This window comes from Macadamia integrifolia, chromosome 7, assembly GCF_013358625.1.
Source record: "Macadamia integrifolia cultivar HAES 741 chromosome 7, SCU_Mint_v3, whole genome shotgun sequence".
Lineage (NCBI taxonomy): Eukaryota > Viridiplantae > Streptophyta > Magnoliopsida > Proteales > Proteaceae > Macadamia > Macadamia integrifolia.
Window position 1 is genome coordinate 26,981,210 of NC_056563.1, and position 11,926 is coordinate 26,993,135.

General features: G+C 37.1%; 1 protein-coding gene across 1 annotated transcript; it reads left to right on the forward strand.

Moving 5' to 3' along the window:
* The first annotated feature begins 3,605 nt into the window (after nucleotides 1–3,605).
* Nucleotides 3,606–10,191, forward strand: LOC122083413 (aspartyl protease family protein 1-like). Its single transcript, XM_042651214.1, has 10 exons — nucleotides 3,606–4,279; nucleotides 4,426–4,561; nucleotides 5,998–6,233; nucleotides 6,409–6,633; nucleotides 6,751–6,886; nucleotides 6,967–7,040; nucleotides 7,123–7,222; nucleotides 7,304–7,364; nucleotides 9,456–9,527; nucleotides 9,639–10,191. Exons 1-10 carry the CDS (start codon nucleotides 3,948–3,950, stop codon nucleotides 9,875–9,877), a joined length of 1,611 nt encoding a protein of 536 aa, XP_042507148.1. The 5' UTR covers nucleotides 3,606–3,947; the 3' UTR covers nucleotides 9,878–10,191.
* The last annotated feature ends 1,735 nt before the right edge of the window (nucleotides 10,192–11,926 follow it).

Here is an 11,926-nt window from a genome sequence, read left to right on the forward strand (position 1 = left end):
AAAAAAAAAAAAAAAAGAGTAACTCAGTGCATGAGATTCTTACCCTTTTATTCGCATGAGAGATTGTTCAACATAACACAAAATATTTTGCTATATATTAGTCTTCTTTTTTTATATAATTTTAGTTGTTTTATTTTTATGAGAAAGCAAAATCAATTAAACAGAAAATTATATATATCATGGTAAAGTGTTAGTGAATTTTTTACCTGCCATTGTATGCCTAGCAGCCTCAGTGGCAACTGAAACTAAAGTAGCATCACAATAGTTACATTACATTTACATGAGTCATGATATAAGTTAATTAAAAATAAATAAAAACGAAAACAAACAAACAAACAAAAAAACAAAAAACAAAAAATAAAAACAAATGGCCAGCCCCTCTGATTTCCCTGTATTAAACAAGTGCAGAGACTACACCATCAACCCACTTTTTTTTTTTCTGTCAGATTTTTTTATATTTCTATTGGATTTGTCATTTGACTTAAGTTCACTTGGGCTAAAACTATAATTGTCATTATGTGACCATGGTCCTTGTCCACAAAATTCGACTTCATCAGACTTACAATATTTGGAAAGTACAAAAAATCCTTCTTAAGATGGCCATCAAAGAGATTGTTCTACGGAAAAAAAAAATCAAAAAGACTATCTATCTGAACTTTATTTTTAATATAAGAAAAATAATTAAAAAAAAAATCTAGTGTCCACCCAATGAGGAATGAACAGAATTAACAATTGATGACAACTAATAATTGACTAATAAGAGAAAAAACTCAAGTCAAGAGTCACAATACAATTTTTTTATTTTAAATGAAAAAATTACGATACAGTTTTGATCAGGTTTGAACTAAGTTTTCCTTCATCCATATAGAAGGAAGAATTTATATTCGACTTTGTTTATTGTCGCTACACTTTCTCCCTTATTAACAAAGTTGAAACTAGACATTGATAAATAAAATACAACGTAACAAATGGCCGTGGTGAAGGAATTCTTTTTTCACTATGGGTGAAGGTAAAATTGATCTCGCTTTAATTATGTTAGTCTCAAACTATCTCTCTCCCTAAATAAGAATATATAAAGACCAAACAATAATATTTTTATTCAAATCTTTTGTAACTCATCTGGACATTTCTTCCGCATTTTTTAATAGCCTGACCCGACGGTTCAGTCCTTCTTAGCTAAATAGATAGATGTGTCGTAGGGTCGGTTGGATCAAAATCCCAATTCTTGATGATCCAAACTGGGTGTAGGGGATGGGGAGACGGTGAAAGACAGAGAGAGAACCAACAATTGTTTTGGTTTCGTCCAAGTTTTAGTTTATCCTTTGGCTTCTCCATTGCTGTTGTAGATGTAGATGAAGGTGAAAACGATCTCACGATCCAGTTTTCTATGCTTAGGTTATGTTACGTTCCAATATCAGTTTGGTTGATCTACTTAAGTTACGAAAGTGATTTGATGTGGGTTGACATGATCTCAGATCCCAACCAAATCATATCACCATTTCTTAATGATCTATTGTTTAAGGTTGATCTTCATTTTCCGTCATTATTTGCATTCTTATCCAATAAAATAGCGAAAATCAATAAATCTTTATTTCTTGTTAAAAGAATCCCTTACATTTATGGTATAAAAAATATTAAAAAAGCAGAATTTGTTTAACAAGTTCCATACTCCCACAGACCCACGGAGGATCCTAACGACTCTTAACTTTGGTTTTAACGGTTATTCGTTCCTCAACTTAAATTACAAGTTAATAATAAGAGTGGGCAATTAAGAATTTGGAGTTGGCAAGTGAGAGCTCTTAATTAATAAATCGTGAGTTGCCATTAAACTCCCAAATCCCAATACAATTTACACTTGTTAACGGAATTAACGAGATTCTAATGAAATTGACTTAAAAATTAAAATGGTGGACAAAAATGACATAACGAAGGGTGTCAACCGGTCTGGTCTGATCAGTTTTGATCAGACCTAATCGGTCCCTATCAATTAGGTCTCAAAGGCCGGGCAGGGACAGATTTGTATCTGGTTTGTCATTAACCGTTCCTTAATTGGCTCCATGCTAATTAATTCTAATTGGATTACAATCAGATTTTAAATGGTTTAAGTGGTTTAGTCCGGCAGTAAATACCCATAATCAAGTTAATTGAGCCATAAACGGGTTAATTGAGTCTTAACGGTTGGGTAATAAGTGCTGGTGGGTCTCAATTGGGTGCCCATCAGGCTATAGCCAATCATAAGAATGACCGATCTATAATCAGGTTAGGGTCGACACCAGGCCATTTATTAACTGGTCCAACCATTTGATGCGAACCAGCATTTGACACCCCCATTATGGTTTGATCATCTTTTTGACAGTTGAAAGGTTTTAATTACAGAAAGTTATTTAACAATACAAGCGTTGCACACGACCCACATCATTTTTCTCAAAAGAAATTCATTTTAATATCCAAAAGTGTAGGGACTGTGCAAAAACATAGAGGTATAGAAATGCAATCCTAAAACATTCAGAAAGTAATGAAAAAACAATAACAAACAATACATACACATTTACGAGGTTGGACAAGATTGTCTACGTCCTTGGTGAGATAAGAATAGGGTTACAACGCTCGTCCTCACACATTTTAGTATTACTTGCATTACAGAAAGAAAAAACTCTTGCTATAAACATATAACAAAAAATCATAATCCGAAAAAGTACAAAACTACTCTCAAATAAAAAAAATTTTTGAGCGGGACCGTCGTCCTGCCTGTCGAGACGCCTGCACCAGTACTCCCTGGATTAATATGTGATGGAATACAATACATTGTTCACCAACAAGAGGTGGCCGAAATAACACCCTACCTCTTTTGAAGGGTGGAAATATTCACCCTATTGATGCTTTCAAGTGTGCTCCCCATTGGTTTCCACATTGGTATAGAAGCCATGTTCTTAGACAAAAAGAACTTTTACCAGATTTAAAATTTTATAATAAAAAAAATGCTCCCTGATCGCATTGCCCTTATACCCAAAAACAAAGGGAAGTGAAGTGAGAGAAATGACCCTACCCTCACAAAAGGTGAAAATCTTTAACCTATTGATGTTTCTAGATGTGTTCCCATTAGCCCCCACGTAGGCACCTGAGCCATGCTCCGAGACATAGAATTCTTCCCTTTTAAAATTCTATGGTCAAAATAATACTCCTCAATTGCATGGCAAGACATAAATACAAAGGGGAGCAAAATGATGCTCCATCGACCCACCCATATAAATTATAATAAATTCATTTCATATTGATGCCCATGCGTGCCTCTCATTGGCCTCCACATTGATACTGAGGTCGTGAACTCCTGTTTTTTCAGAATTTTATTTAGCCGCATGGTAAAGATTTTTTATTTTTTTAAAATGGTCAAGTCCATTTGTAGGCACAAGGCCAACTACGCCTAGAGATTATTAAGGTAAAAAAAGAAAACCCAAAAATTCTAAGTAGGGATTAATTTTATAATCAAATTTAAAACGTAACGTATGGGAACCGAACGTGCTAGTGTGGCAGCACGTACTACTCGTGGTCAGTAACTTTAGCTTGGAGGTTGACTAGGACACTAATACACTTGAGATTTGAGGAGAGAGGAGAGAGGAGAGAGGAGAGAGAGAGAGACCCCAAGTTGCGAGTTTGGCACGCGGGTTTCGTCTTCGGCACTACGCACAGGGGAGGAAATAAGAGAGCATACGTAGAAGACTCGGCGACGACCTCCTCCTCCTCCTCCTCCTGCAACTCCCTAAGTCCCAGTTGTCATTATCAATCTTCTCTCACAGGTCTGAACTAGGAAGTTACTCGAGACCTTCTCTCACACCTCTCCTACTCAACCCTAATTAATAACTATACCTGAATGCCTAAATTCTTCAAATCTCTGAAGATCATATTCTTTTCTCAGAGCCAGAGGGGGTGGTACCTCTAGAACAAAATCCATGGATATTACTTGTAATTGTAATTGTAACTGTAAGTCTCCTCTTCTTCTTCATCTTCTGTTGTTGTTTGTTTTGATCCTCGACTTCGGTTCGGAGAGCTGTTATGGTCAACAGACCTTCAGCTTCGATGTTCACCACAGGTTCTCTGATCACATCTCACAAATTTTCCCACTCGATCACTTACCGGAGAAAGGAAGTTTTGATTACTATAGAGCTTTGGCTCATCGAGACCGATTTTTTCATGGCCGTAGACTTGCCAACACTAGCAACGACGATGAGATTCTTACTTTTGCAGATGGAAATACGACCTATCTATTGAGCTCTTTGGGATTGTATGCCCCTGCCTTCTTTAAATGTTAATCTTATTTTCTTCATTGATTGCTTTTATTTAATCATTTGGTACAATTCAAAGTTTAGTTTCCTGAGTTTCATACTTTCATTACAGAAAGAATTGAGAGTAATTTCTGTCTTGTTTCAGTTTGCATTACGCCAGTGTTTCATTGGGGACGCCGAGTGTCACATTTTTTGTGGCACTCGACACGGGAAGTGATCTATTTTGGGTACCCTGCGACTGCGTGAGCTGCTCCCATACCTTGCAGACTAGTAATGGAGTGGTAAGTTGAATTACTTCGTTGTTATCAATTCAGATCTGTATTTTCCCTTGCAAAGTTCTTGTATTGGTTTCATTTGGTAACCCTCTCCCATTTCTGCATAAGGTCCAACCGTCCAAGGCAGGATAGCAGAACAGGTCACTTAGATCATGTCCCTGTTCTTCAACGGAGAGACTTAATTTGTATAAAATTTCTCCCTCTTCTTCCTTTTTTTTTTTTTTTTTTTTTTTTTTTTTTTTTTTTTTTTTTTTTTTTTGTGGGGGGTGGGGTGGGCGGGGTTGTTCGTATTTGTATCAGGTTCTATTTACTTCATTTTTCTTCACAGTTTTATTTCAATTTTTTCATCCGTGGTTTTTTTGAGGTGGGGTTTGAATGTTTGAGACTAGGTTTCAATATACAGCTGAAAACAATTATTTCCACGATCACTGGATTGAATTGCGGTGGCAGGTTGCCATTAGTTTTGTAGTTCTAGGGATTTATTTGCTGCATATTAGTCAAAAAAAGTCCATCCATGGTGAAGAGATGTTTTTGAGTAAGTAATCCATGGAGAAGGTGATTATTATACATATTTGGCTCTAGCTGTAAAGACAGAGACAAATTCAGATACATTATATGGATGATTGTTGTGGACTTTTATATGTGGACCAAACGAAGTGATTTTTCACAAATCTTGTTCATGAATACAAGCAACTATGGAGAATACATGAATGGTGGGTTTAAATATGAGTTGCCAAAATGATAAATTATTCTAGTCTTGTTAGGTTTTCTTGTGAAATCAGGGAATCAGTCGTCTATGCAATTGTTTGCTGGGTGGAGTCTAGTATCATAAGACATAGGAACAAGAATTTAATTTTTGTCCACAACCTTGGAATGTCCTATGTCTGACCCCAGCGGTCAAAACAGTTTACAAGATAAGCAATGTACCATTCACTTGGCTTCTCTTCCATTAGGCACTAACTACTTTTTTTTCCAATTTGGCCAGTTTTATTTTATTTATTTTTTAACAAATGCTCCACAAAATCTTGATAAAAGTAGGTTGTGATGAATTGTCTTGGTAGCGGACGTAATGCGTGTAGGATGCTTCGGCTTAACAGATCTATATGGTACGTTAGGTAGACAGCCGGTACCTTATTATAGTCTGTTGTTATAAGCCTGTGGCTGATTTATAGTGGTGCGTTAGGTTGACAGCCGACACTTATTGTAATTAGCCATAATCCGTCAATCTTTGTGCATGGATCTTCGCGCTCGTCCTTGCTTAGAATCTTCACGTAGTCGACCCCATTAATTTGGGATAAGGTTTTGGATTTTATTGTTGTTGTTGTTGTTCCACAAAATCTTGATATGGTTATATTTCTGATGGTTGTACCACTTAAAATTTACAACTTCTTGTGTATAAGTTATTTTTTATAGTTCTTACTAATAAACTCATGTTATAACAGGTGAATCTAAACATTTACAGTCCTAATGCATCATTGACGAGCAAAAACATCCCCTGTAATAGCAGCTTGTGTGAAAAAAAAGATGAATGCCTTCTTCTAAACCAAAGCAAATGTCCTTATCAAGTTGCATATCTTTCTGCTCTTACTTCAACTTCTGGATATCTGGTTGAGGATGTTTTGTACTTGAAGACAGATTATAGTCAGCCAGAACCTGTTGATGCACATATCACATTCGGGTACATTACAATGATGTTATTGACATTTTACCATAGATTTTACTAATTTCATATCTATTTGGTTGAAGTCGTCTTTTCTTCGATATTTTGCTTATGTAACCATTAAGCATGTATTTGACATGTGGGCGTTTGGAGACACCTTATCTAATCTGATAATAATACCTTGTTTGAGCAGCTGTGGTCAAATTGAGACTGGTTCTTTTTTGGATGGTGCTGCCCCCAATGGTCTATTTGGACTTGGTATGGGTATAGTATCCGTCCCTAGCATTTTATCAAGTGCAGGCCTTATTGCGAATTCTTTTTCCATGTGCTTTGGATCTGATGGTATTGGAAGAATCAACTTTGGAGACAAAGGCAGCCCTGATCAAGCAGAAACTACATTCAACGTTAATCAATCACAGTGAGTGGCCATTTCTTTGTTTTCTTATGGCATATCATATATCTGATTTACAGTGTTAGTTTTGACCAAAATGAAATGACTGGGATGCTGATATTTCTCTTGAAATTTGTGCTCCAGCCCGACATATAATATCAGTGTGACTCAAATAACTGTGGGGAAAAATATCATGAACGTTAATTTCACTGCAATTTTTGACACTGGGACCTCATTCACATACTTGAATAATCCAGCCTACACTCATCTTACTAAGAGTGTAAGTATTTTGGGGGTTTTGAAATTTATTCTGATTCTAAAACCACTAATACTAAATGTGGGAGTTTTTCTCAATTGCAGTTCAATGCACAGGTCCAACACAAACGTTATCCATCTGATCCCGACAATCCTTTTGAATATTGTTATGGCCTAAGGTTGCTTATCTGAAATATTAGCCCATGTTTGTGGTTGTTTTCATCTTGGACACCCTAATCAAAATTTCTTTAAAATATGCAGTTCTACTTCTTCAAATTTAACGATACCCGCACTGAATCTAACCATGAGAGGTGGAGGCCAGTTTTCTGTTTATGATCCCATAGTTGTCTTTGCCAACGGGGTAATGAGCTATTGTTTCTATTACACAACGTCTTCTTGGTTCTATTTCTGAAGTATTCATTACTGTTAATTGATGTTGCAGAATACGATTTCATATTATTGCTTGGCTGTTGTCAAGACTAAAAATGTGAATATCATTGGACGTAAGTGTCTTTTTTCTTGGTTTTATGGTCCTTTTTTACGCTTAAATTCAATGAAACGTTTGCCATTGGCATTTATGTCCTCTCTCTCTCTCTCTCGCTCATGTGTGTGCATAGAAATATAGTGTTGCTTGCAAATCATCAAATTTGAATTTTGTTTTCATTGACAATAGGCATATCTTCCATTGACATTGAGAGCAGTGTAGTTAAAGCATCTTCTTGACACTGGCTCAGCGCTAGTCATTCATTTCAAATAGCGACGACAGTATCGCCTGCACTGGGTTAAAATGTCAGTGCAGTACTGATGTCGACTAGGTGTTGTTGCGTAGTTGACTAATTACAAGTCAATAGTGTTGTGTTGTGTTGGACATAGATAACTAAGAAACTACAATATAGTTGACGGGAAAAGTTCCTTCAAGCAAGCAGCTTGGAAAGGAATCTCCAAGCAGGCACTTGAATATCTGCCACGTGGATGATGGATACGACAATTCTGACCGTTGGATATCTAGAGAGGGGCATTGATTGCCAGTGTGTCAAATTTCGTAACCTAAATCAATCACACATCCTCCCATGGATTGGCATTTATCTCTACATTTTTCTATGCACATTTATTGGTACTCAGGAAACTACTGTGCACTCCCTCGTAATCTTTAGATTTTTCAAACCTGATTTGTCCACCTGGAAAATTCCGATTGGACTGAAATTTTACATGTGGGTGGGATATCTTGGGGTCTAGTTGTCTACAAAATCTGGGCCCAACCCGAATTGCCACATGGAAGATGTTTGGGTTCCTGCTTAGAGATTCCTTTCCAAGCTGCCTGCTTAGAGAAACCTCTCCCATAATCTATTTATCTTCTTAGTTTTGGGACAACTAAGTTAGCTTGACAGCTAAGGTTGAATGATAGTAGGTTGGATTGATAATAGATTTTACAATTCTGAATGTATATGCTACTTTATCATTTCCCTAAATATATCTTTTATTGCTTGCTAATAGGACTTAGTTACTCTTTTGTGTTTCAAAATATATCGAATTCATAAATATATGCAAAAATACTTTAATACGGCTTTGTTTGATTGCAAGGGGAATTAAAGGGGAGGGAAGTGGGAAGTGATAATTTTCAAACCTAAAAAGGAAACTTTTGTAATCCCCCGTGTGATTGCATAAAACTCCAAATCATTCTAGATTTGATTATTAAATTTCACATGGGGTAACGATTACAAAAGTTTCCTTTTTAGGTTTGAAAAATCTCACTTCTCTTCCCTTAATTCACCTTGCAACCAAACGTAGCCTACAGAAAAAAGAAAAGTTCTGAAACCTAGTCCATCCACCAACCTTAAAAGTTTTAAATGAAAATTTTAACATGCCAATTTTCAACTGTTCTGTTAGGCAGGGTCAACATGTGTTTTTTTTTTTTTATTAGGCTTAAGAACATTTGGTGCTGCACCATATTTGTCACGCAAGGACTAGCTAGAAACCAGTCAGGTTGTGGTTCTGTGGTTGTAAGTGAACAGGGAATAATTGAGACATCCAGTCTTTTGAATAGCAATGTCACAAGCATAAACATAAGCACTTGTCAATAAAAAACATTTTGAGGTTACTTTTGGTAACAATCCCACATACTGGGTAACTGGTTTGATCTAACCCATCTTAGAGCACTTTTATAATTATCTGGTAAATGCAAAAGGCCTGGATTGGCCTAGCTGGCAAGTTGTCAGAGGTGAAAATGCTTTGTGCATCGTGTTTTGGGCTTGTGACACTGGTTAGGAGTCTTTAAGTGTCCAAAATTTAATGAAAAAGCCTAGTATTGTCTCATTGTAACCTGGCTAAGGCTTTTGGGCAGCATAAAAAGTCCCTTCTACAAATTTTTGTCAACTTGTATTTATGAAGCTTCAACTTTGATTGCCTGGCGATGCCAAGTTAATTGTGTTTGAGATCTATTTACTGTATGATATCTACTTTTCTAGGTCTATCCATGGTTCTTTATTGAGATCTGCATTGCTGTGTTCTCTAATTTCTTGCATAAAACCATTTATCCTATTATGTTCATTTATCTTGGGTAATTGTTGCTTACAGAACTATTTGGTTTTGTGCAGAGAATTTCATGACTAATTACCTTATTGTATTTGACCGTGAAAATTCATTGTTGGGATGGTCAGAATCTGACTGTGAGTACCATAATGTGGTCAAATGTTTTTTTTTTTTTCTCTCCATATGATCAATCAAGAAGGGTTAAGTTTTAAGGTGATACGATTGCCTTGTTTGTAATTTTACGCCAGGTTATGCTTCCAATGGCTACAATACTACAAAAAGACAACCCAAGACTAGCACAGCGCGTCCTCCAAAAAGCCCCCGCAGCTATACAGCAGTTCCTCCTGCCACTGCTGCGGAACCGGGTAGTGTCTACCCAGAATCTGGAAAGGGAAGTGGGAAGGATTCTTCATCTTCGGGGGCACCATCAGCCCTCTTCAATTGCTGTTCCTTGATACTCTTTCTTGTGTGTTTTGCCATTATATGATTATTCATTTTTCGGCCTAATAATGTAGTTAGGAGCTGCCCGTGTATATATTTATAGAGCTTCAGCATGGCCCAGTTTTACCCAGGAATGGGGGGCTCTCCTTTATGTGGTATTCTTTTCCTAAGATTGAATTATTTCAAACGATCGTTTGTATTTATGACCAATAACCATTTACATCCCTAATAGCTTCGAGCTCCAATGGAGGGGGAATCAGTACGGCGGTATTGTATTATTTTATTTACCATTTGAAGCTTCTGATATTCTTTGTTGTTTTTGTTTCAAGTGTTAAGAAGCTTGGGGCCCTATTTTGTCTATAAGTTGCCTTTTCTTTCATGTCATCGGCCCCTGTTTTTTGGCCTTTTATCTCTTTAAGGTGGAAGCTATGCCCTACTTTGCCTTTATTGTGTAGAAACGCTAACCTAAAGCTAGGGCTGGTTTGGGTTGACTGGGCTTTTTTGACACCCTTAGTCATTGTTATGTGATTCGGCAATGAATTATATAAAATAACAATGTTATGTGATACGGCAAGATTGTTTACGTTCGTGTTGAGATGAGAACTGCTTCGCTAATAATGGAGAATAAGGTTACAATGACTTTCCTCACCCCTCCTCTTGGCCAGAGAATTCCTTTATTACAAATTGTAGTGAAACATATATAGGTATAGTTCATCAAAATACCCATATAACTTTTAAAGAAAAATCTTGGTGGCCGCCACACCCGAACCGACACATATGGATTCTAATTAGTCAAGGCTCTAGTAACGAGGATAACATGTAGTGTGTGCCAATTCCTTTGAGCCTCAAGCCTTCAGTACCTTGGAGCTTTTAATGGTTATTTGGAATTAGCCCACCAACCCATGCAACAATTAGCCCGCAAACCCATGCAACACAATAAAGTAAGGGGGTCAATCGGGATGGTTCCCGATATTCGAGATGGGTCTATACCGATACCGATATCAAAGGTTTCAATTCTATTACCATCCCTTTTAGTTAATGGGATCAAACCTAGATCCAATCTCATTTACTAGCGGGATGGGATGGTACTAGCTCTAAATGGTTCCAAGCACTACAGAAAATTGATAAGAACTTCAATGGTTCCTCACGAGATGGTTCTATTATACGTTTTGTGAATTTTTCATTATCATGAGATCTAATGTGACTTATTTTATATAGCAAACTAAAATAATTTGACTTCTTCAAACTATCTAAGATCACATGTAAATTTCTCAAAAATAACAAGTAAAATTAATGATAATCAAATAAATAAGCCCCCGATGTAGCTTTAGTGTTACACCAAACAAGTTTGTAGTAATATAATTTTTTTTTTTTTTTTTGTAAGAAGAGTTTTATTATCACACCCCGTTCACACAGAACCGGACCGGTGACCGGGTTAACTCTGGTTAACCCAAACCTGCCAAGATCATCTGATACAGTGCCCAACCACAGCATACACACATCTAAAATAAACGTTCAAAAGTTCAGCGGAAGACTTAATTTACCTGTAAATACCCCCAATATACTTGATACCCAAATTGTAGTATATAGATAAATACATGTGGACCCGTAGGCATGATATTTACACAAAAAGAATAACAATTCACGTATCAAGTACACAAAAAGGGGTCATCAAAAGAATCAAAAAGTAAAACTCTATACGGCGTCAATACTGCGGTCCCGCAGCATAGCCCTCACACGCGCAATCTGTACCGTGCTCATACTCCTCGGGAACCCACCAATCCTCATCGGGGAACTCAACTGTGGGGCCTGACCCCTGATCTTCAAGCGGGTGCCCTGCAGAATCATCTAAAAGAGGTGTACACGTGGGATGAGCTCAGTAAGTGAAAAGAAGGACCACACAACAATCACATCCATATGCACTACATACTATGCAATTCATTTTAAACCTCATCCACCTAAACATTACTAAGTCTTTGGTTTAGTGCTACTACAACCACAGTGCGTGTATACTCCTGGTACGAGCCACAAACTCCATCCCGCGATACGCCTATAGGGCTGTTGGAGAAGGCCCACCGTGGGTACTCGGAAAAGT

What these genes read in the sequence shown, in the direction of transcription:
- LOC122083413 (XM_042651214.1), top strand. Translation starts at nt 3,948, where the DNA reads ATGGATATTACTTGTAATTGTAATTGTAACTGTAAGTCTCCTCTTCTT. An exon ending in GATGCACATATCACATTCGG is followed by an intron (nt 6,234 to 6,408) that starts GTACATTACAAT and finishes TTGTTTGAGCAG; the next exon opens with CTGTGGTCAAATTGAGACTG. An exon ending in AAATGTGAATATCATTGGAC is followed by an intron (nt 7,365 to 9,455) that starts GTAAGTGTCTTT and finishes GGTTTTGTGCAG; the next exon opens with AGAATTTCATGACTAATTAC.